Below are 26,287 nucleotides of genomic sequence, written 5' to 3'. Positions count from 1 at the left end.
ATGCAGAACACAGAGCCTTGGTCTTGGGGAGGACAGGAACACAGAACCAGGACCCCTCCTTGGGAATAGGACATAGGGCCAGGACTCATACACAGAATGCTGAACACAACAACAGTTCTCAACACAAGGTAGCAGCAAATGGCCAGACCTCCCTAGCAAAGACATAGACACAGAGACAGTTTCAAACAACAAAAAGACAGTTCCTGTCTAGACACAGCAAAGCTCTAGCCTTGCTCCAGCAGTAGAACTTGACAGCAATAGGCAAGATTGCAGGCACAGCTTCAGGAGGAAGGGGTTTTGACAAGAACAATCCAGCAGCCAAACCCTGGTCTCCAGAAGTATTTATGTGTCTGCCCAAATGAGAGTCATGTGCCTCAATTAGAGCACTCAACAGAACAATGGAAAACCGGAAAACCTGGAATATGGATCGATGGACTGGATGTGAACCGGAATGCGGATTTCACGGACCAGACCATGACAGGTTTAGCAGAATATATCCTTCGTGTCCTGTTCAGAAGCTTTTTGAAGTTTCTCAGCTCTTTTGAGGCTGGTGAATCCCAGAGAAATTTACCATTGGCCCTTGAATGTCTCCCTTGCTATGTCTGCTGGTTATGATAATAGAATAACAAACCAATACTCTGTTATTTGGGAATGTTCTTGTGATTACAATTTATGCTATCAGTATAAGTTATAATCAGCAGACATCAATAGGAATTCAGTAGCACAGATAACAGAGCTGTTGTGTCACATTCCAGTGATCCATCTTCAATCCTGACCTCTATTGCTGTCACTGTGGAGTTTGCATGTTCTTCGTATGACCGCTTTGGTTTCCTCTGGGTGCTCCAGTTTTTCCAGCTTTCTGAAAATGTGCTTTTGATCTTTGAGTTAAACTCTCTCTCCAAAATGGCCAAAACCTTGAAAATCTCAAATTTAATTATGAATGCTGCTTCAGTCATATGCACAAAATAGAGATTGTATTGACTGGCATTCGCAGTGATAGGCAACCCAACACACCTTCTTATTAACTATAATATAGTCATATTCATAAGTTTGTAATATTGCTACAGCTTCTACCTGTTGGAATTAATGGTCTTGTTCACTTCATTGCTTTTGTTTACTTCAATATCTTTTACATGCCAAAGTACAATTGAGAATTTCTCCCACTTTGTGATTCCAAAACATTTATAATAATACTCTTTATAAAATTTCATCTTCTTGGTAATTTTTATTCTTTTCTACACCAATCTGAATGTTTAAATGTGCTGCAATTAATTAAAATCAAAATGCCTAAAGTCTGTTTCTTTTAAGGCAATGCTTGGAGACTGGAAAATCATTGCACAAAATCAGATTTGCCCAATATCTGAATGTGACACTAAAGCTCCTGACAATTGGTTTCATGCTGTAGTGTGTCAGCATATACCCACATATTGGCTCAGATGCTCTAAGGGCTATAGAGTACTGTCTAAAATCTAATAAGTTTTTTTATGAATCCCTTAATATTTCTTTATCATTGACTTCATGGGGTTTGTGAAACTGCTTTAGAATATTAACATTTGAAAATGCTATGAGTTCACAACAATAGCTATTCACTATTGTAATCTGTTTTAAAATACAATTTCTGGTAAAGAAATTTAATATGATTATAATTTACTAACATTGTAAGAAATAGTTAATCGCATTGGAGGTGATATACATATATGCGTGCATTTCCCAAAATGGTGCAGGAGTTCACTGTGATTGGAATTTCAACATCAGTTTGCTCTTTTAGAACGGCCAAGAGTGGAATCTAGTCTTCAACCCATTCTACCCACAGGAAGTACTGAGGCAGGTGTGGGTGTAAAATGAAGTAGAGCACATTCATAAGAATATTTTAAGAAGATGGTAATAATATGGAGATGTAATGAGTCCCGTGTTCCTAAGCCCTGGCCACCTTGAAAAGCCAGATTCTGTTTCCATTTAACAATCGTTCAACATTGACAACAGCAATCAACAAGCCAGGAGTACTGCACATGTAAAGAATTGTATGTAAAGTAGGGGCACTAAGGTAGCGCAGTGCATTATATCACCAATTTCACCACTGTTTGTATGTTCTCCCTGTGATGGTGTGGGTTTCCTCCCACATTTCAAAGATGTATGGGTTAGTAGGTTAATTGGTCAGATGGGCATAATTGGGCGTTGTGGGCTCGTTGGGCCGGAAGGGCCTGTTACTGTGCTGTATCTCTGAATAAATAAATAATGCAAGATTACATGTTTTTCCAAATAATTAATTCCACTTTAAAATTGAAGTGGTTGATAATTAAGCTTGAATCTGTGCTGAAGAAGAATTTGATAGAAATACACTAGACTAATAATTCAGACCTTTAACGGACTTTTAATCTAAGACAATGAGTTCAAACTCCACATGGCAGCTGGGAACATTTTTTAAAACTCCAGAATAAAAAAGAGGTAACCATAATAATGGTGATGAAGCTACTGGATTTCCAGGAAGTCCTGTCTGTTGTATTAAATTAATGTCTTTCAGGCATGAGAGTCTGATGACTTTGGTCTAGAATGCACGTACTCCAGGCTCTCACCAATGTGTCTCTGAAATGGTCAAGTGCTCCATACAGTTTAAGGAGCAGGAGGGATAAGCAAATGACCACTGGCTTTGGAAACAATCCTGTTACCCCATGAATAAGTAAAATGCCACATGACATTTTCTGTACTCTATCCATTCCCATGTTAATCTCCTGTTCAGATGCATGAATTTCACCAGATGTTGGTGATTACTCTCTTATGCAAGACTAAGTTCATTCTATTCAGTGTATAATTATTGCTTAACTTTATTAAAAGGATTCCCTACAGACTCACTGGCCTTGAATTCTCTTTGCCCCATCTTAGCATATTTCCCCCATCCCCTTCCTCCCAAATTCTATTAGTTTCTTTTACAAATTAATTTCATCTGTTATTTCAGTGTCACACCCAAATTTGAATTCTCCAGGCCTACAGTCAAAAGACTGGTCTGCACAGGGAATCAATGTTTTTCCAGAAATGAGCCATATTCTGCAGTATACACAACATGCAGCATCTGTGGAGAAGAATAAACAGTTGACGTTTCGGTCTGAGACCCTTCATCAGGACTGGAAAAAAAGATGAGAAGTCAGAGTAACAAGGTGGGGGTAGGGGGGAAGAAGTACAGGGTAGTAGGTGATAGGGGAAACCAGGAGAGGGTGAGGGGTGAAGTAAAGAGCAGGGAGGTCGATTGGTGAAAAAGTTAAAGGGCTGGAGAAGTGGAATCTAATAGGAGAGGACAGAAGGCCATGGAAGAAAGGAAGGGGAAGAGCACCAGAGGGAGGTGATGGGCAGGTAACGAGATAAGATGAGAGAGGAAAAAGGGAATGAGGAATGGTAAAGGAGGAGGGGTGGGGAGCATTACTGGAGGTGTGAGAAATCGATGTTCATGTCATCAGGTTGGAGGCTACCCAGACAGAATATAAAGTGTTGTTCCTCCAACCTGATGGCATGAACATTGATTTCTCCAACTTATGGTAATTCTCCCCCCACCCTTCATCATTCCCATTCACATTTCCCTCCCACCTTATCTCCCTGACTGCCCATCACTTCTCTCTGGAGCTCCTCCCCCTTCCCTTTCTACCACAGTTCTTCAACCCTCTTATATCAGATTCCCGCTTCTCCAGCCCTTTATCTCTTTCATCAGCCAACCCCATCTCTTTATTTCACCTCTCCCCCCATCCTGTTTTCACCTATCACCTACTACCCTGTACTTCTTCCTGTCCTCCCCTGCATGTTCTCTCTGTTCAGTATCCCTCGGGTTCTGCAGTTTCTCCCACTCCCCAAACATATGTGGGTTGGTTAGTGAATTGTAGATTGCTTTCAGCATGCGGGGAGGTGGTGGAATCTGGAGGGAGTTGTTGGGAAAGTTGATTGAGTGAGAATTAAATGGGATTAACATAAATATGTGCTTGATGGTCAGTGTGGACTCAGCAAAAGGGATTGTTTCTTTGCTGCCAGTATTTACGACTCTATCTACAAGAAGGGTTATTCATTGTGAACGATTCTGAAAAATAACTCCCCACCCTCTATCTTCAAATCATTTTCTAAATTGAGTTTATTGTTTTCCACTTGATTCCAGATCTCCAGTATCCCTTGTGGAGAGCTTTTTTACTAACTACATATATTTTTTCACTTTCCATGTGCTTACCTCCTCAATGAGGTTTGTACCCAGAAACATGAGTATAATTTTTCCAATGTAGCAGTTAATCTAACTAACCAGTTCTCACTAGAAGTTGGTGGATATACACAGAAAATCATTTAAATGGCTGATGAAATCTTTGACTTTATCTCAAGAGCGCTGGAAGCAAAGAGCTGGAAATTGTATTACAGCTGTACAGAGCTCTTAGTGAACCCGTTCCAGAATCCTGTCTTCACATCTGCAGGATACAGTACGTTGAGCATTGAAGTGATTAATCAAAGAACACATTGCACTAATTACTTCTACATCCCTTTGAACACTAATGAATTGTCTATTTGAAGTGTGTAAGATGACTAAAGGATTGACAGGGTAGATAAATATAATCTATTTCCTTTCACAAGAAATGGAAATTAAGGGGTTATCTCCTTAAAACTAGAACCATAGTGGCATTGAGAAGAATTATTCTGCACAAAGACCAGGCCTATGAAAATTTTATAATTGGAATAGATGTCTCCTTTTTGGGGCAATCTTAATAGAATTGCTGGGTGGATGGAGGTGAGATACCAATCAGATAAGAATCAATAACTGAATGGCAGAATGGGCTCTGGAGCTTGAGTGGTCAGTTCCTCTTATGTTCCCAATTAACTGCATTAATTTTGAATCTCTTTCAAGAATCAATATCTATTGGCAATATTGCTTTGGGCAATGGGCTGGAGTTGGTAGGAGTTGAATGATTATCAGCAGTCTGCTATATAGCAAAATCAATTTATTTAGTAAACACTTATGGTAGGAACAGAGGAAGCAATAGCTTCTCCCTAGAAGAGAAGGGTAATTCCTTCAGAAAATGCAATGAGTGGAGGATTGTTACATTTGAAATGTGGTGCAAAAAATCATACTCAAATACTTAACTTGTTACCATTGAGCTTAGTTGTCTGGAGGTTCACTCGTTCATCTTTCACCCTGATTTCCAACTAGCCACAGTCTTCAAAAACTATTTGTTTTCCAATTTCTTAACATTCATCCACTCAGTAGAGTTGCCTGTTGTATAATTTCCATTGAGTCTGCAGCTTGTTCCTTTAATTTCACTTAGCTGATCTAACATAAATAAAATTTCCTTCCAGTTCACCTCATTTTAATTCTTATCATCCCAAGCTGTATCAGACCCAAACTAATATCCATCATTATAACAATGCTTGGCTACATCCTCATAATTAACACATTTCAACAATTCATCTTTACTGGTATAATTTGTAAATTCATTTTGACATTTTTCCCTCTCATGGCCCTTCTTGAATTTCCTCATTCCAGTCAACTCCGCTCCTTAGTGATTTTCTTGTTATTTTAACAATCTGCAAACATCTTCTATTGGTTTCTGGGTGTCTTCAATTATTGACGACATCCTGAGAATATATTTATTTGAAGATGTACACTCACTATTAATAAAGAAATCCCTCCTATTGACCTACACTGCTGAGTGAAGTTCCAACTTTATGGCCAAGTTCATTAAGTCCTCAGTATGTGCTGATGGGCGACAAGTAACAATTCTGCTGTGCGGGAGCCAGGTAATGTCCAGGTCCACAAAGATGGACCCTATTACTTTTAAATAACAGTGCCACAGTTGGGTCCTCAACCATCAGGGTCACCTCTCACCAGAATCTTAACTGGACAGACCATTGAAAAGATAGGCCATAGTCTTGGTATTCTCCAGTGAGTGGCTTATCAATGAACACCAGAAAGTCTTTTGACTACCTACAGAGGTAAGAGTATGATGGAATGCTACTCATCCTGATTTACCTAATCTGGATAAGTATAATTCCAAAAACACTCAGAAAACTCAAACACAAGGCAGCCTACTTGATTAGCATCCAATCCATAATGATAAGCATGGATTCCCTCTACTACGACTGCACCGATGAATAAAATGTGCTTCAGCAACTCACCAAGCTTTGTTTGGCAGTATGTCTCAAGTCTATGTTCTCCAGTATCTGTAAAGGTCCAAAAATGACATAAAGGGGAACTTGCAGAACTTGTAGATGACTGTGTCCCTTGCTCTGGACCTTTACAGATACTGGAGAACATAGACTTGAGACATAAAGTTCCCCTTTATGTCATTTTTTTGGTATTCTTATAACATTCACCACTGCTGTGTCAAAATCCTAGAACGCCATACTCCTAAGTACCTCCGCCACACTGATTTCAGTGGATCTCCACCACCGTTGTAAAGGATTTTTGGGGATGGGATGTAAGTGCTGGCCTTTCTGCCATTGCCCACATCCAGTAAACCAATAAAAAAAACAGTTCTCCGAAAAGACTGCAAATTAATAAGAGCGTTTAGCAAATCCAAAAAAAATAAACAAATTTGCAGAATTAATAGGTAAACAAAAGATGTTGAAACATAAGGGCATCTCTGGTATTCTCCAATGTGTATAGAGATCCTGAATTTAATTTGTTGTTGAGTCATAGATCATGCAGCAGGAAAACAGGCCCCACAGTCCACCAACTCCATGCTAACCATAAAACAGGGACTGTTGACATTAATCTGACCTTATTCTCTTTCATGGATCCTACCACTCGCCTACACACCAGGGGCAACTCACAGCGGCCTATTAACCAACCAACTTGCGTGCCTTTGGAGCACCTGCAAACTCCCCGTGGGCAAGGCCAGAGGTCAGGATTCAACCCAGTCAATGGAGCTGCAAGGCAGCAGGTCTGCGAGCTGTGCCAGTGTGCTGAACTTCAGCTGTCAGGCTGTTCCTTGGGAGGGTTCATAACAGTGCAGCACCTGGGACCAGGTTAGAGGGCCAGCTCACTCAGCACCTCCACATCCAACCAAGGTAGTATGGATGTGAGGGGGGGGGGTGGAGGGGGTACACACAACAGGCCAAATCTGCCTCAGTTATGCAGAGCATCTACAGGGTGGAAATGTTTCCTTGGAATGAACATCAGTAATAAATGTCACGTTCAAATTTGTTGACGATTTTAAACTTTATTCACACTGTGATATGAATATTTATGTCTGATTTCCTCTAATAATTATTCTGGTTTTATTACCCTGAGATATAAATATTATAGAAAGTTCATCACTGGCAAGCATATGGCAATCTTAGCATCAATTATCATTTGAAAAGGCAACCAAAGATCCAACTTCAGGCCGTTGAGAATGCTTAGTATTACAAAGTGTCCCATGAGACACTGCAGAATAAAATGATGTGGAGCTACATAAGAACATATTAAGAAAGATGAGATAAAACTAGTTCAAATGTGCATGTTTTCAGAAGTTTTTCTGAAAGGATGAAAAGGAAGGGGCTTATGGGGGGAAATCCAAAGCCTTGAACCTTTGTAGCGTAGGTGTCCTTCAGGTTCTCCGGTTTCCTCCTACATCTCAAAGACATTGGATTGATAGGTTAATTGGTAACTAAATTGCTCCTCATGTGGAAGTGAGTTGCAAATTTTGGGGGGAATAGATGAGAATGTGGGGAGAATAGTGTAGGGGTAGTGTAAACAGGTTGGTGCAGACTCGATAGGCCAAAGGGTTTGTTTCCACACGATCTCTCTCTTTGACTTCATAATACAGTTGTCATTGGAGATATCAAAATCAGGAATGATCAAATAGCCAGGATTGGAATGCTGGTATGGAGGTTTGGAGGGCTGGAGGATTAGATTAGATTAGACAGATACTTTATTCATCCCAAAGGAAGTTACAGTGTCACAATAGCATTACAAGTGCAAAGATACACAAATATTAGAAGAGAAGTAAGAAAGAATAAAAAATAAGTTACCTCAAACAGTCTAACAGGACGGGATCATCACTTCCCTGGGTATAGGTTGACTCACTATAGACCCTAATGGCCAAGGGCAAGTGTAACCTCAAATAGTGCTCTTTGGAGCAGCTATATACAGGATGATACAGGAGATAACAAGACCGTGAATAGAAGAAAGCATGGATGCGGATATTAAAGTTAGGACACTAATTAATTGACAGGTGGCATAACAGGGCGTAGAAGTGAAGTAATAAACGTCACACAAAATGACAGTTCAGATCAGTGACGGGTAACTTTAGATCTGGAGTCAAGAAGCACAATGTAATTAAGATTTGCAATGACTGAACTCACCTAAGAACTCTTCAACATCACGACGAGGTTCTTAGAGACCCATAGATATGATGTTGAACAGGAGTTCATTTAGCCCATCACTGCTATGCCAGTGCAATCCTTTCAGTTCCACGTCACCATTCTAACTCAGACTCTGCATGATACTGTATCTCATGTTCCTTTTCAAAAGGCCTTCTTACTTGCTTCCACTTCTCTTGTTATTCCAGATCATGGCCTTTCTTAGAAAAAAACATTCTCCTGATTTCCTGCCCAGCACTTTAAATTCATGCCCTGACTCCTGCACCATCTAGTATGGGACCAGTTTCTGGCTATTTACCTGATTTAAACTCACTGCAATCATGGTCACCTCCATCAAATCTCCCAGCATTCTTTCCCATATTGGTCAAGAGAAAAACATGTCTTCAAGGAAAGCAACCTCAATTTCAGCAGTTTAGTCATAATTTCTTCTCTGAGATCTGCAGGGTTCTTCTGAAAGACTGAGTTGCTGTTCACCCATAACTTCTTTATAAATCTGCAGCATTTCCTCAGTCCTTTCCAGATCAGCTCTCAGAGGGCAGCCAGCAACTAGAATAATCCTACTGTCCATTTAGAGTGGCTGGGGACTCTCAACCATCCCCCGTCCCCCCACGGCCTCACTCTGTGCAGCCTGGTGTTCGTTTACACTCTTTCCTTCTGTTCTTCCCTGCAGAGGAGAAGCACAAAAGCAAAAAGGGAGGTGGGTCCCACTTCAGCGCCGCGCGTAGGCAGGGCCGGACAGTCCTCTACCATCTGACCAGCCACCTTCAGAAACGAGACAAAAGTAAAGTTGCTTTGAATAATGTGAGTATGCCCCTTCTCTGTGTATATAACAATTTTATTATTCTGTTATGAGAATGAATGGCACAAATCCTTTATTTCCTGGCATGTAAACAATGGTTTGAAACCTCATGCTTTTGTTTATTTTACAATCGTTCTGCTCCTGTTTGGATTGAACGACTTTGTTGAAAGAGGTAAGGAATTGCCGAGAGCCTTAAGGCAGTGTCGAGTGATTGATATGCTGGTGAATTTTAATTAAATGACACCAGGCTTCTTCAGGATGAGGGCATGACAAGCATTTAGCACCAGCCCACTAATTCAACAGACCAAGGGCCTGTGGAGGAGCCACAGCTGACATTGAATATTGGTAGGTCATGGAGTGACACTCAGCTCTGCAAAATCAGGGAAATGGATCTATGCCTCCCCTGAATGCACACTGTAAGCCATAGATTACCAAACAGCAGTAAAGTAGCTAATGAGTCACTTGTGAATAATAGGAACACGTGCAGAACACAATTTAATTTCCCACTCTGAGCAGCAGGGTGAGCCAACTATCATGTTTTGCTGAGAAATTATACCTTACGTTCCAGTTGTGGCATGTGTTTAACTATAATCAACTCTCCCCTAAATGTTCTTGCTAATCCTCTATTCATCCCTACATGTCCGTCCTTTGCTGTCATCTTCACTGGGTTGCAATCAGGGTTCACTGCCCTCCCTTACTCCAACCCATCAGTATGCATTAAACATAACGGCACTGTTCCATCTCTGACTCATAGCCAGATTTCTATATTTGTTGCAGGAGAAATTTTGGAGAATCAGGGAGGTATTTCAGGCCCTTTTTGCCTATTTTCTTGTGTCGTGCACTGCTGGAGGTGTGACTACTGTCAGAGTCACAGATGGTGGTTTTTAAACATTGTATATGCAAGTTGGCTCCAAAACAAGATACCTTTAAGGACCAAAGGATACTATTTAAAGACTGTCAGAAATTTTTTAGTGGTTGCAATCAATATACCCGAGAGGAACGAGAACCGTCTCCTGATTCACAAAGGGCAAATAGCTTCTGGCAGCGGCTGAACCAACGAGGGGTGGCACGGTAGCGTAGCAGTTTGTGTAATGCTACTACAGTCCCAGTCACCAGCAATCAGGGTTCAAGTCCCGCTGCTGTTCGTAAGGTGTTTGGATGTTCTCCCCGTCACCGTGGGGGTTTCCTCCAGGAGCTCTGACTTCCTCTCACATTCCAAAAGCGTACAGGTTAGGTTTAGTAGTTTGTGGGCTTGCTATGTTGGCGCCAGAAGTGCAGCAACACTTGCGGGCTGCCCCCAGCGCAAGTTGGGACTGTGCTGGTCATCGATGCAAACAACACATTTCATTGTAGGTTTCGGTAATTCTTCATATATGCGACAAATAAAGCTAATCTTGATATGCCATCCTCTGCACACCATTTCTGTAGGTTTTGAGCAGGCTCATGTGGAATGCACAGGCTGCCACAGGTAAGGCAGAAGGTGGGCATATGGGTGGTTGAGAAGCGGTGTCCACCTTCCGCCATTTATGCTGGGCTGGATGTCCTCAACAAATGATCATGCCTTTCTCAGTAACACAAGAGCTTCTGCAGATGTTGGAAATCCTGAGCAACACACACAAAGTGCAGGAAGAACTCAGCAGGTCAGGCAGCATCTATGGAGAGGAATAAACAGTCGGGACCAAGACTATTCATCAGCCAACGTCTCTCAGTGCCCTTCAAAATGCTCCTCCATTTCAAATAGCCACAGAGCTCTCTGGAAGTGGAGTATAAAACTTTCTCAAGGAGGTATTGAGAAGCCAAGATCTATCTCAGGGCAGTACAGACGTTACCAACTGTTCAGAGCACTTGGAAAATAGCAGATTATGTATGAAGCACTGACTGGGAAAAGTTATTATTATATGGTTCTTGAGACCTTCGGTGTTAAATTCCATGCACCAAAGTTTCTGTGGGTTCTGGGTTTAGACTGATAGAGATAAGGGAACAGATTAGGCATTTGTCAGTCCATGTCATTAGTATTGTCATGGTACCAGTGATGCAGATTTCGTTACAATCTCCCCCTCAGGGAATTACATAAACTAAGTGCTCATGCCTGGAATAGTGTGTTGTCATGAGTTCTTGTGCTTTTCTCTCTGTCAAAACTGAATTATGTTAAGTCCATGCTCCCAAGGATTTGGTCAAAATGAGGACTGCATTGGAATTAGGTAGCTTTCCCTTCTCCCCTTATTCCCAGACAAGGTTTTGCGAGAGAATTGTATCTTTTCCTGGCATTGAAATCACCCAAGATGACCAATTGGTCTCCCTTTGGGATGAGTCTTTTCAGGATCAAAGAGACAACCTTGTTGGCCACATTCTGTGATTGGGGTGCTTGTGCTCATGGTCATAGCAAACTCATTCCACACTGCAATGAATCAGAATCAGAATTAGGTTTAATAACACTGGCATATGTTCTGAAGTTTGTTAACTTTATGGTAGCAATACAATGAAATACATGATAAATAAATGTAGAGAAAAATGCAGAATTACATTAAGTATATATATGTCTATGAAATAGTTAAGTTAAAATAATTAGTGCAAATTAACAGAAATAAAAAAGTAGTGAGGTAGCATTCATGCGTTCAACGTCCATTTAGGAATCGGATGGCAGAGGGGAAGAAGCTGTTCCTGAATTTCAGAATGTGTGTCTTCAGGTTTGATGAGCAGAGGATTATGGCATGTTCACATTTCCCACAAGGAGAGTCACTGAACCACTAACCCAGCTCATTCCTAACTCTAAGACCCACCCCATGAAAATTGCATTTCTCCTCTTGTTTGCCCTACCGCCTTGTTCATTCAGCTGCCTATTTCTTGCCAGCCATGTTTCACACAGGGCAGTGATGTCAATATCAAAGCATCTCAGCTCCTGGGCAATGATAACGGATCTTCTGGAACTATCCGGGAGGGTCCTGTCGCAAGTCCCTCTGTGACGCTAAAAGGGGTTGAGTGAAGTGAAGGAGAGCTGAAGGGAAGGGGGCCTCCAGCTTCGTTGGTCCTCTAGGGGACTTCATCCCCCATCCTGCTGTGCACAGCAACATCCTGCAGTTCGCAATAATGTCAGCCCTCTGACACAAGTTTTGCACCATTTGCTGTCCTGTATCCCAGCCCCACCACCACTGAGGGAATGCAGTTCAGGGGCATAAAGTGCATCCTCTGTTTCCAAGGAAACAACTTCAGCCAATTCCTCTCAACTAAACCTCCAACACCCTATACGAACTTTATAAATTCCATTGTAGTTTATCTAGTGCCAGACAACTCTGGTAAAGAATTGAATGTCTTTATTCTTCCAGGTCAGTCCCCTAACAGAAAGCAGAACCACCAGTGATTTTTTTAAACCCACTCTGTCTCAAGCAAAGTGAAATTGGCAGGCAGCTCTCACACAGATCCGACATGAATGTATAATCCCAATATATTTACCTTTCTAAAAAATAATAACATCAATAGTAATGAACTTGCCTGTAAAATAAAGACGTTAACATGTTTGAAATTTATCAGTTTCAGAACAGCAAGTCCTATTTTCCTAAGGGGCTGCCTGAAACCCCCCACGGGTGAAATCTCCTCTTTAAACCCTGCAGTAAAGAGGGTTGCAGTGAAATCAGCTGTAGTATGACACAAGAAAGCAAGACCACTCTGTGAAATACAAAATAAACTACCTTGTATAGGCACAAAAGCTTTGCCAACTGCACATCCCCCCCACCCCATTAACCTTAATCAAGCTTCCCTTTGCTGGAAGGATTTCTGTGGCTTTGACAGCACATCACTTTATGCTGAGTTCATTTCTGTCACACTTTGACAGACTGCATTAGTACTTTGTAGAACAAAGTATAATTCTCCATCAACTTCAATCAGACAGAACCAACTTGAAGCAGACACTGTGTGGTTAAAAGAAACCCATTTCATTAATAGCCTGACGATTGAATGTTCTCCTTTGCCACAGTTTAAAGTCCACTTGAACTACATTTCTGTGATACGAATGCACTTTACACGTCCAGTTTTCTAATAATCTCTACAGAGTGCAGTATTTCAGGAAAGAATGTGATTTCAATACAAAGATGTGATATTCAAAAAATTAGCTTATTTTGTCCATGTAAAAATAAGTAATGCAGTTAATAAACAGCCTTCCTAACCTTCTTGATGATCTTTCTAAGATCATGCACAGACAAGATATATATCATTTTATTTATCAAAATTTTGGATTATTCTTTCTCTTCCTATTAATTGAAGTAGATCCAAGCAGAGAATGCCTAAACAATATGTACTTCAGTAATGCGGTATATCTACTGATTGCACTGTGCAGACAATATGATGTTGCCCTCCATCACCGATTAAGTCACAGTATTAATTCCGTCTGACCTTTTAGTCATGTTTACCATCATAATAGGTACAAATAGAGATTCAGCAGCTGTTGGGCAGATGCATCCAGGAGTCAGGTGGACATAGGTTTGGCTGTGATTGTTACCCCCCCCCCCCCCCGTTGATACTTAAGTAAAGGAAATTTAACGTTGCTGGATTGAATGGTAGTTTAAATTCTAATCAAATGCTAATCTCTACAGACTTGAGTGGAGAACAAATTCAGGTGGGGTTGTGAAACCAGTGTGTGCACCATCATGCTGATTTTCTAATGCATTGGTTAGATTAGAATTGCTTTCCTTGTTCTCTAAATTCAATCTGTAGATAATGGCTTTGACAAGGAGACCAGAACTGCAAATCAAACCCACCCTGACAAGCAACATTTTTGAAGGGAAAGGTTTATAAGTGTGGTGGGGAGGAAAAAAAAAGAGAACATTTTAAAAGGAAGATAATCTAGACTTTTTTTTTCTCCTCAGATGGACAATCCTTAATGTACAAATTGTTATCAGCTTCAAAAACTTGGTTTCACTGAAGCCAAGGGACCAAATTTTGCAAGAGGAATTCATTACATTGACCCAACTATATCAAAGGTTTAGCACCAGATAGTGAAGGGCAATTTTTTAAATTCATTGGAAACTAAACCCTACAAAGAGAAATACATATTATTAACCATGTATAGCAAATTTTATCTAAAGGTTACACTATAAACTGTATTTAGTCACCCTTGTGTATTAGTTCCTTGTGATCAGACCTCAGACTCTGTGCATTTTAAATAGGTTTATTATGTATTATTTGTTAGAACATATTTTAAACTCCCTGATCTGGCTTTGAAGTCCTAAGAATTTTACCTTGCTGCGATTTCCATGCAAATAATTGTCAGAAGTATTCTAACAGACTAAAAAATGACCAATTGTCAGTAGTTAGTTATTCTGGTTAAGAGATAGTCCCCATCCTAAAGGAACATACACAAAATGCTGGTGGAACGCAGCAGGCCAGGCAGCATCTAGAGCAAATTCTGAGAATGGTCCTCATTCTGTGTTTAATTAATTCAGTTGACTCAGAAATGGAGATCTTGAGGTAAAATATGATCCTCTGTTGCTTGTCCTATAGTAACTTCAATTGAAATTAAATTTGAAAGTAGATTTTAATAAGTAGCTGTTAAATTGTGCATTTTGAATGTGAGACTAGCTACTAATTATTACCCTCTTGCATAACAATGGACAAATAGACAATAATCTGAAAAAAGTATTGGATCAAGCATAATGTCCTCTGCAGTAAAATTGCTGTAATCTGGGCTCACAAGAGATTCTGTACTTTCTGGAAATCCAGAGTAACACACATAAGATGCTAGAGAAATTTAGCAGGTCAGAAATAAAGAGTCGACGTTTCGGGCTGAAACCCTTCATCAGGACTCCATATATTAAGAGGCTATTGGGGACACTACTGGAGAATGTCCATAAAAACAAAAAAAAATCCTGCAATAATCCTGTATTTCCATGAGAGGAGAAATGCAAAGAAGAGATTGAAACATCCTTACTAGAGCTAGCGTTCCTATTTGTTTGCTAGGCGATTGCTCTCATTATAAGTGGAATTAGAGATAATGCAGGCTACCACTGGCAAAGTGACAGCTAATGTCTGCAAATGCACACTGAACACTCTTGTCCATTTAACTGTCACTCAATGTGATGGAGGGATTTGGAAGGCACAGCATGCCTGTCAAATGTGATTCATTTATTTGAATTGGCTGAATTGTGAAAACACTTTATGCCTTTTGCAAGCTTCATGATGCAACTCAGTGAGAGCATAAGACATAAAACCAGAATTAGACTATTCTGCCCAGTGATTATGGCTGATTTATTATTCTTTTCAACCCCATTCTCCTGCCTTCTCCCCATAATCTTTGACATCCTTACTAATCAAGAACCTATCAACCTCCGCTTTAAATATACCCAATGACTTGGCCTCCACAGCCGTCTGTGGCAATGAATTCACAGATTCACCACCCTCTGGCTAAAGAAATTTCTCCTCATCTCTGTTCCAAAGGGCACCGCTCTATTCTAAAGATGTGCCCTCTGGTCCTAGACTCTCCCACTTTTGGAAACATCCTTTCAACATCCACCCTGTCTAGACTTTTCAATATTTGATAGCTTTCAATGAGATCCCCCAGTATTCTTCTAAGCTCCAGCAAGTACATGCCAGAGCCATTAGTTACTCGTCATATATTAACCCTTTCATTCCCGGAACCATTCTCTTAAATGTTGGTAACCTTCTTGCTGAACAGTCAGAAGTTCAAGTTCTAACCAACAACTACAAGCATTAAATTCTAGATTGATGTAGTGGAACACTGTTGGAGCTGTTGCCTTTTGATAAGATATTAATTCAAAATCCTGTCCACCCCTTTGGGTGGGTATAAACAATCCCTCAGACCTATTTCGGAGGACTAATTGATAACTGTTTATTATTGTTACGTGCACTGAGGTCCAGTGAAAAGCTTTGTTTGCATCCAGACAGGATATTCCATTAAAAAGCATATCAGGGTAGTTACAGTAAAAGTGCAGTGCAGGTAGTCAATTAAGATGCAAAGACTGAGTTGGCCTCAGTGTCCTGACCAATGTCTTCTACTTGTCAACATCTCCATCTCAAATTACCCAGCCATTGTTATATCAGAGTGAAAGCATGTTTTGCACAAACTTTCCAATATTGCAGCAATGACTACAATTCATTGGTTGTAAAGCAGTTTGATATATTTGAAAGGAACATGAAAATCAGTGCACAAATATCAGTGTTTTTAACTTCATGCGTCCTGAAAAAAAGCATATCTTAATTGAACGAGAAAATTCTCGTGGCAGAATAAACACAAGGGATTCTGCAGATGCTGCAATCCTTGAGCAGCACACATAAAATGTTGGAGGAAGTTGTCCTGATGAAGGGTCTTGGGCCAAAACACCTACTGTTTATTCCCCTCCATAGATGCTGCCTGACTTGCTGAGTTCCTGCAGCATTTTGCATGTGTTGTGGTGGAGTAAGGCTGGAGAGAAGAAAATTTTCTTTAAAATGGTATAGATGTTGGAAATCTAAAGTGCAAGAACAGAAAATGCTGATAAGTCTCAATCTGTCGGTCAGCCCCTGTGGAGGAAGTATGCAAGTTCTCACTTCAGGCACAAACCTTTCAAGGGACCTTTGAGGAATCATCAAGGGACCTGAATCATTCACTCTGCAGGGATTGACTGACCTGCTGCTTCCAGCAGTTCCTCTCTTCCAAGAAAACATTTACATTAATTTCACCAAACAACACACATCAAAGTTGCTGGTGAATTCAGGCAGCATCTCTAGGAAGAGGTACAGTCGACGTTTCAGGCCGAGACCCTTCGTCAGGACTGATTTCACCTGTCAGTCACACTGAAGTAGAACTGAATTACAAGTCTCCACAGTTCAAAGCTCTTATCTGCCTGATAAAAGGAAAGGGGTAATTTCATTTACCCACTCTTTCTGTAGGTAATAAGGTTACATTTCTGTAGGCTGAAGTTTTCTAGACTTGCATCTTCTCAGGTAAGGTACAGTGAGGTACAACTTTCAGAAAGTTTTTCTTCAGAATCAATACCAAATTGCTGTCTTATCCCTTATGTAGAAAATAACTGCCTAATTGAAATCCCTAAGTAAAATTAAATAAAGTTTCTAGCACTATTATTTTATCGACTTCTATAGTTTGAAGTTAATTGGAAGGAGATTCAGTTTTTCATTGTTCCATTAATCTCTGAAATAAGCCTGGTATGTATCATCTTGTATGAACAAATAATGTCTGTGGATCCTCGTAAAGACGTCATATACTGTATGTCTTGTTTATGTGTCTTTCTCTGCCCTGTATGTTGCTGTGAGTGACTCCTGTTGATGTTGGTTCCTTACTCTCTCTTTATTGTTACTCCATTTGCATGTACTCAATGGACAGGAAACTGAAAGCTCCCAGTCGGGAATGTTTGTAAGTAAAACCTGATCGTGTATTGATAAGCCCCATTTGCTGCTATTGACACTCTGGTGCACAGACCATGCCATTATACCCAGAAAGCATTTAAATAATCTCAAAATATGGCATTTATAATGGAACTTAAGGCAAGAAACTGAACCCGATTAATAACTAGGTTGGCTACAAGTATGACATTAGACAGAAAAAGAAGCCACATGACAGAAATACAGTTTATTAGAGGCCCCTGGGTATAATTTGCTTCTCGTTTGGGACTCTGAATAAAGTCTAAGATTGGCAGCAATTTCTTTCATCGATTCAAGGTTTACAATGCAACAATTTGCCAAGACTTCAGTGCCCGCACAAAATGGTTTCCATTTCACCGTAACAATTAAGTTGTAGCATAATGCCAGAGTTGGTAGTTCATTGTTAGAGGCCCTTGAGGTAAACAGATGGACTTGGCATGTTGGTAATCTAGAAGATCTGAGCAACACAAGCAAGGCCAACATTTAACACTCATCCATATGCTCCCTTGAGGAGGTGATAATGAACATCTCCTTGTTCCACTGTAGTGAAGATAGTCCCACAGAGCTTTTGGGTGGGGAGTTTCCAGCTTTTAGAGCAAGTGATGGTGAAGCAATGGAAAAAAGCTGAAGTCAAGACCGTAGCGAGAACTCATAAATGATGGGATTCCTATGCACCTGCTTCTCTTGTTCTCGGAGGAAGAGCTGCAGATAGAAGAGATATTGCCTAACAGAAGCCTGTTTTTTGCTGGTATTTGTGATGCTACAACTAGAGACACGGTGTGCTAGTTTAAGTCAAAGCAAATGAACTGGATGAAGGGCATATCCTCAGCAATTCATTAAGTTTACCTCAATTTAAGTGTTCAAAGGCAAGTCTCTTCTACCCCTTTCTAAAATGACCCTGATTATAACCTTTGGAGGGGAGTTTCATACATGACTGCTTACATGCATTCTCTGGACAGGTGAATTGCAGTTAGTTAGATGCCATACATGAGGTAATACCTAAACTAGTTTGTGACTAGAATTTTTAATTTAATCCCAATTTCCTGTTCTTTTTTTTCCGGGCCTGTACTTTTCCACACCACATCTGTTTATCTAACTCCATCTTGAACATTATGCTTCATAGCCGCAGTCCCTTGTTAGATCGCATTCAAATATTGAAGGCACTTTATGTGATTTTAATTTTAAGTATGTCATATGTCCTGCTTGTACATTAACTTAGAGCAGAAGTCTGAACCATCAAAAATCCAAACTTAATGAAACAAGTTATCTTCAAGATGTACTAATTAATACAAACAAGTCAAATGAATATAATAAGCAACTTATGTAGTTTTATATTGTGCTATGGTATAATAGTATTTATTTACTCATAAAACATAAAATAAGTAGAATGGCATTTAAAAATATATCAAGTGCATAAAATCTATTTTTATCCATAATCTGAATACCAAGGAATTTCAGTCGGAACTTCTTTTGCTTAACAGTGTACTTTGGAATTGATGTATTATTGTCACGTACAATGAGGAGCTGTAAGAATGCGACAATAATCTGAGCCAACACTCAGTGCAGCACTGAGGGAATGCTGTGCTGTTGGAGGCACCATCTTTCAGATGAAGCACTAAACTGACGTTTTGTTTGTTCCTGAGAAATGTCCCAGAACAGTAACCCCTCCGTTGGGCAGCAAGAATATTCAATGTACCTCCTCTTCCATGCTTGTCAAAATGTCAGTTCAGACCGTGTCAGTGGACTGTTGCTGGTTGAGGAGATAGTGTTCAGTAAAATAGGCTAAAATAGGTGAGTTTTTTATTTTAGGAATAACCCTCAATCTTTCTTTATAAAGTGCAGGAATTAAATTGTCATCAAAGCAATTAATTCAATAATAAAAGACGACTTAGACCCAGACAAAATAAGATTTCTGTAAATAAACCTGCTGCATAAAAGTCTGTGTGTTGTCTACTCAAAGTGAAGTGGTGGAAGAATTTTATTCCAACTTTAATTAAATAGAGATGAGGTTTGGCACATCTTCATACTCTGACAGAATTGGGCAGTTCACAGAGCACAATGCGCTGAAGTTTCTAACATCGGTCTCACTATAACATTACTCCTTGGAACAGTAATTACCACATTTTTATCTTGTTCGAGCTGCCCTACTCCTACATTCCTGTACTTCAAATGAAAAAGAAAATAGAAGGTATAAAGGCAGATATTATCAAACTTGGAAACCTGTAGAATTAGGAGAGAAAAATTACAAGTTGCACAAACCTTAGATGTGCAGAAGCCGGAAATACACCAAACAGCACTGAAATGGCAAAATATGTGTTTGAAATGAGGTAGGTGCTGATGCAGCCGCATCAGTTTATAAACCTGGAGATTAGCAGGAAATGAAGCATATTTTCTCTAGCAAGGGGGGTAAAAAGGAAATTAAGTAGGTTCCAGTTGGAATTAAATCATTTCTGCAGAAGGAAGAAAACTAGGTTTTTGTTTTTGATGAATGTGGTTTTTTTGGTTAGTCAATTAATCTTTTCTTCCTTAAAAATACTTGCATTTTTATTTCTGTGCAATCCCACATAGAATCCTACCACTCTAGTTTCATTCTTTTCTTGATATCCTTTCATGCTAGCATACAAATAGAAATGCAGAAAATAGTAAATCCCATCCAGTAACCAGTTGTTGAAAAGGAATTAAGCCCAAGTGTACCCCATTATGCCAGATATGTATCTCATTGTGTTGATTTAGATGCATTTGCCAATTGATTAGAACTAAATGTCTAGGTGTAAGCTGTATTATATAGCTGAAAACCTGTGGAACAATTTATAGTTTCATTAAACTACTTGAATTTCTTCTTTGGTAGAACATGTTTGAAAATAAGCCCTCTCTACCCGAGTACAAAGTGGCATCGGTCCAGAAATCCCGCTTCATCCTCCTGCACTACAGTACCTTCAAAGCGGGCTGGGACTGGCTTATCTTGCTGGCCACGTTTTACGTCGCGGTGACTGTTCCATACAACGTTTGCTTCACGGAGACCGAGGACAGCTCCTCCGCTTCCCGCAGCACCACTGTGAGTGACGTCGCTGTGGAAATGCTCTTCATCTTCGGTAAGGCAAATATGTAGTTCCTTATTTCGGCACCATAGAACATGACAGAACAAAACTTTTTCAGGCAAAAAAGGGCTGCAGTTGCATGGTTTTCTTCAATAGTTTTTGATACATGTATCACATTAATCTAATTGCTCATTTTACCCATTTAATAATGCTTTTCTACCTTCTCAGATTGTGTCAAATTCTAATACTCCACATTTTTTCACAATTTCTAATACTCCACAATTTTTCCTCCACTTAGATCAGTCACTTCCATTCAGTTGCCTGTTCAGTATTCATCTCATTCATTTCCCTCTAAATCTGTTCCCCAATTATTTTTACCGAATTACTAATATTACTCTGATCAGCAGGTGGCAATTTCAATTAATAGTGAATTAAAGTAATACCAATGGTTGTACTATACTGCATGATTATTGTAAATTGCTTGAAATCCAATAATAAAATTTAGGGTCATAAACTGCCATGAAAAACTAGGCTTAGTCTAAGTTACTTACAGACATCAATCATTCCATGCAGTGCTGAGTTGCAGTTCATATTACTGCAGGCTCCCATACTGTTGCATTGAGTATCGGAGACATTGTTAAAAGGCAAAGCCTCAGAAAATTGGCATCCGTCTAAAAGGACCCCCATCATCTAGGATGTACCCTCTTCTCATCGCTACAATCAGGGAGGAGGTGCAGGAGACTGACACATTCAATATTTTAGGAACAGCTTCTTCCCCGCCACCATCAGATTTCTAAATAGATAATGATGCTCGAGATAGAATTTTACAGAACGAGGAGCCTTCTTGGGAAGGAGCAATATTGGCCCTCTTCTTAGGGAATGAGGCAGGACAAGTAACTGAAATGGCAGTTGTGGAGACTTTGGGGAGACAGTGACCACAATTCTATTTGTTTTAAAATAGTTCTGGAAAAAGATAGAGCAGGTCCACAGGTTAAGGTGCCGAATTAGAACAGGGCCAGCCTTGAGGACATTAGGCAGGATTGGGGAAAGTTTGGCCACGCTGGATCTTTATTGCCTGGAGCACAGGAGAATGAGAGATGACCTCACAGAAGTTTCTCAAATCGTGATGGCTATGAATAAGGTGGGCGGTCATCATCTTTCCACCAGAACTGTGGAGTCAAAAATGAGAGGGCATGGATACAAGAGGGGAGAGATTTAAAAGAGACCTGAGAGACAACTTCTTTACACAGAGGGTAGGGAATACCTGGAGTGACCTGCCAGAGGAAGTGGTCAAGGCATGTACAATTCCAACATTTAAGAGGCATTTGGATAGGCACGTGGAGTGAAAGGGCTTCAAGGGTAATGGCTGAATGCGGTTAACTGAGACTAACAGGGAGGATGCTGTGGTTGTCATGGACTGGTTGAGTCTAAGGGCCTTTTTCCTTGTTGTATTACTCTATAACAGGAGAAAGGCCAAAGGCGGGTTACTGGCACTTTAAAACCATTCATTTCAGGCCGATGGGGCTCATCAGCTGTGGTTGACAGCTCATCTGATCTCAAACCTCCACTGCCTTACGGTATACTCACTCATGGGGAAGGCTTCAGGAGGAAACCCCAAGGGAAAAATCTGGAGCTGGAGTCCAACAGGCAGTCCGATGTCAAAGTTCAGTGCTTACAGGAAACTCCTGCAACACTGCTGCTCCCAAGCTGTTATACCCAGAAAGCATTTAAAGTGTCTGCCGTTCCTTTGGGTTCATCATTTGCATGGGGGGAGTGGGGTGGGAATTGCGGGAGAGCTTGCTACGTGGGGAACAGCTTGCTCTCCATATCATACTACCCAGACTTGCGTATCTAGGCAACTAGGCTGCGATATCCATGGTCAACTCTAACCAACAGAAGCCCTCACCTCACCATTACTCTATGACCCTATGACAGCTGTATGACTCTCCTTGTAACTTCATCAATATCATATGCGGGCTGACTCCACAGTATGTCCTCTACGCTTCAGCTCCATGGTACCTACTCCTAGTGCCACTATCACCATCAGTCTGTAGCACATTCCATTAGCATTGCATCTTGGAAAGGAAAACGAGTGATTACATTTTCAAATTTGATTTTCTGTCCTTTGTTAGCTTTCCAAACTTTCTGACTCTAAATTGAAAATGAAAAATTAATGCTAATTAATTTTTTAATGCAGATTTGTGCCTGAGAGGAATAAAAGATATATTGAATTACATAAAGTTCTAAAGACTGTTCCAACTGAAAATCTGTGAACTATTTGTCTTTGAACTTAGTTCTCAACTGTGTAATGTCTGTGTGGTTTTGCCAACCCTGTTGTTCTTGATTTATTGTTTGGAGTAGTAGGTGACACATAACTGTGGTCAGGGCTGGTTTATGTTGTACAGCCACTTTCGTGCTATCATTACAGCAGCGTGGTAGGTGGCTGGCACGAACTGGAAAAGTATTGGTCTACATTCAGTGATAGAGCAATATTGCTCACAGCTGACCACAGGGAAGGCTGCCCCACAAAGCACTTCAGAGACACTAGAGTTTCTGCAGATGCTGGAAATCTTGAGCAATGCTCACAAAAATACTGGAGGAACTCAGCAGGTCAGGAAGCGTTTATAGAAGGGAATAAACAGTTGACATTTCAGGCCGAGATCGTTCCTGATGAATTCCTTCAGCGTTTTGTGTGTGTTCCACAATGCACTTGCAGTCTCTATGGTGTGAGTTTCCCTTTTCTGATGTTGGTTACTGTCAAGTCTCAGTAGATTGCTGGCGTTCACTGCTTGTGAAGATATCAGGCTGAGCACACAGCTAAAATATTCTCAAAGACCATAAACAAAATAAATGGCTACAAGAATGGGCTATACAGCCCCTTGTGCCTGGCTCTGCCAGATCATGGCTCATCAAGCCATCCAAGTGGTTTTATACATTTTTCTCCATCTCCCATGACCTTGCCCTTTTCATTATCCTATCTATATCCCTCTGAAGCTTCTCTGCCTCCTCCTCACAACACACAATGCCACCTAGCCGTGATTCATTGGCAGACTTGAATGCCTCATACCGGGTGGAGAGTGGGAACAGTTGGAACTCCAGCACAAATGCCTGCAGCAACCTACTGGTCACTAACTCTCAGCCCAAAATGACTCATTTATTGATGTTCTCTGCTTCTGTCCATTAATGAATCCCCACTCTAAGCCAGTATATGTTCAATAATGCTATGCACTCTAATTTTGTTTAAAAATATTTGGTATTGCATCTTATTAAGGGCCTTCTCAAACTTCCACTGCACTGCATCAACTGGTTTCCCCTTTTCTATTTTACCAGTGACAGCCTCAGAAAAGTCCCAACAGGTTTCCCTTTCCTAAAATCATGATGAGTCTGCCTGTTCCTCTTACTGTTTTGCAACTACTCTACTTTGCAACCAGCTTCTTAATAGTAGATTCCTTTCCACTACAAATTAAGAAGCAAAAACCACAAGTTTTACTGAATATTTTAAGTACTTCAGAGTGTAATTTGAAGATTGATGTACAGTACATATGTTCAATAAAGGTAGCTAAAATACTCCATAAAAGTATTAAATAATAAAATACTCCAAATTCATTATATTATACAGTGGATTCTGGTTAATTGGGCCATTGGTTAATCAGGGCAGCTGCTATTTGGGACAACTCTTAAGAGCAAAAACTAATTGAAAAATAATCACTATTCCCTTCATTTATTTTGGATGCTATCACAGGAGATTGTTGCCAAACTGTTTCTAGCTAGCGTTAGTTGTGCGCACTTGTGACTCTACACCGTGCTTAGAGCGAACAGTTTCAAAATAGTGTCAATTGTGTGTGTTTGTGTCCAAACAGCAGTGATTTTTGACACTAATAGTTGGTGAGAAATAAGCAGTAAGACAATTCAGAACTGTAATGCTAACTGCAGTTTCAAGCATTCAGACTTAAAGATACCAGAAACAGCCAGGAGTGAAAGTGAAACAATTTCACTACTTCAACAGGTTAGGAACTACAAAGAATTTGAAGGTATCAACAATCATCTTGAATATTACAATGAAACTGAAGATTTGGAGGATGCAATCATTGAAAGCATTTTATGAAGACAGTCCATTATCTGAACTGTGTCTGTGCTGATTTTATTTATTTGCAGTTCAGCTAAAACATAGCAGCTTGTTTAATGAATTGCTGCTGGAAGCCTATGAAGGTCTGATTTGCCCTGTCGGGTGGGCCCAAGGTGCCACAAGCCCGGCAGGAGTTCCAGGTAGCGTGCTGCTGATTTACACATGTAATTTCTGTACCAGCAGTTGTGGTGATGGTTAACGAGTTGTCCCCGAAAGTCTTTATAGATGAATTCCTCTGTCAATAACTATTAGGAACTAATACACTGTTTCATAGTAGTATAATAGAATTGGTAATTTTCTCATTTGTTCTGGATATCATTTAAACACATAATTTGTTACTTAGTTAAACAGTAGTTTGTCTTTTTTTTTATAACTTTTTAACAATTTCCATGAAACTTTAGCTAATTGGAGCAGCCGCTTAATTGGGCCAAAATGTGCTGGCCCCGATGTGTCCCAATTAAATAGAATCCACTGTATTTATGCAAGGAAATTACCATTTATTACCCGATATTTTAAGTATTTTACCGAGTGCGAAATAAAAATTGAATTACATCTGTATGATTATGATAAAAGTGGAAGTATTATGGAGTAATTTTGTTAAAAATTTTAAAAAATATATTCTGACGTATTAATTCAAGGGAATTACGATCACATACATAAAAAAGTATACAAGTATTTAGGGGTCTGAGACTTAGCTAACCAGCAATTATGGCTTAGTATGCTACTAAAAACTCAACCGATCCTTGAAAATATTTGAAGGGTGTTTTACAGCAAGCATCATTTTTAAATACATAAAGTTCTTGTCAGTTCAATTGATGTCTCTGATTGTTTTAGAATATTATGCCAAACACTACAGAAAGGATGAAACAATGGCCGCAACGGAAGAAGCTCACATTAAATTGTCCATGCACAGAAATCCTAGTTTATGTTACCTTCAGGATATAATTACAATGAAAGTAGATTAGATTCTTTTTTATTAATTTTGTGGGACGTGGGTGTCACTGTTATGGCCAGCATTTATTGCCCAATTCTAATTGCATTTGAGAAGTTCCAAGTGAGCTGCCCCCATGAACAGCTCCATTACTTCCGATGAGGCTGCTCCTGCCAGGCTGGCCCCAGCAACAATGAAGGAAGGGCAATGTTTTGTAGAGTCAGGGTGGTGTGCCACTTGATCTGTTACCCTTGTCCTTCTGGTGCCAGAGGTTGCAGGAATGGGCTGAATGCTTAAGTTGGTAGAATCAGAATCAGGTTTATTATCACTGCTATCTGTTGTGAAAATTGTTGTTTTGTAGCAGCAAGTAGGGTGCATGTAGTGGCGCGTGGCCAAGTGGTTAAGGCATCGGTCTAGTGATCTGAAGGTCGCTAGTTTGAGCCTCAGCTTGGCAGCATGTTGTGTCCTTGAGCAAGGCACTTAACCACACATTGCTCTGCAACAACACCGGTGCCAAGCTGTATCGGCCCTAGTGCCCTTCCCTTGGACAACATCAGTGGTGTGGAGAGGGGAAACTTGCAGCATGGGTAACTGCCGGTCTTCCATACAACCTTGCCCAGGCCTGCACCCTGGAAACCTTCCAAGGTGCAAATCCATGGTCTCACAAGACTAGTGGATGCCTATAAAAGAGTGCAATATAAAAA

General features: G+C 40.3%; 1 protein-coding gene across 2 annotated transcripts in view; it reads left to right on the top strand.

The window, feature by feature from the left end:
• The window catches only part of LOC134340243 (potassium voltage-gated channel subfamily H member 8-like), a 221,502-nt gene that overhangs the window by 94,924 nt on the left and 100,291 nt on the right, over nucleotides 1-26,287 (top strand). For both annotated transcript variants that reach the window (XM_063037244.1, XM_063037245.1), the window contains exons 4-5: nucleotides 8,993-9,123; nucleotides 20,337-20,580. In XM_063037244.1, coding sequence (XP_062893314.1) covers nucleotides 8,993-9,123; nucleotides 20,337-20,580 — 375 coding nt within the window. The remainder of the gene's footprint in view (nucleotides 1-8,992; nucleotides 9,124-20,336; nucleotides 20,581-26,287) is intronic.

The sequence above is a fragment of the Mobula hypostoma genome, chromosome X1, assembly GCF_963921235.1.
Source record: "Mobula hypostoma chromosome X1, sMobHyp1.1, whole genome shotgun sequence".
NCBI lineage: Eukaryota > Metazoa > Chordata > Chondrichthyes > Myliobatiformes > Myliobatidae > Mobula > Mobula hypostoma.
This window is presented reverse-complemented; position numbering and strand designations above follow the sequence as displayed.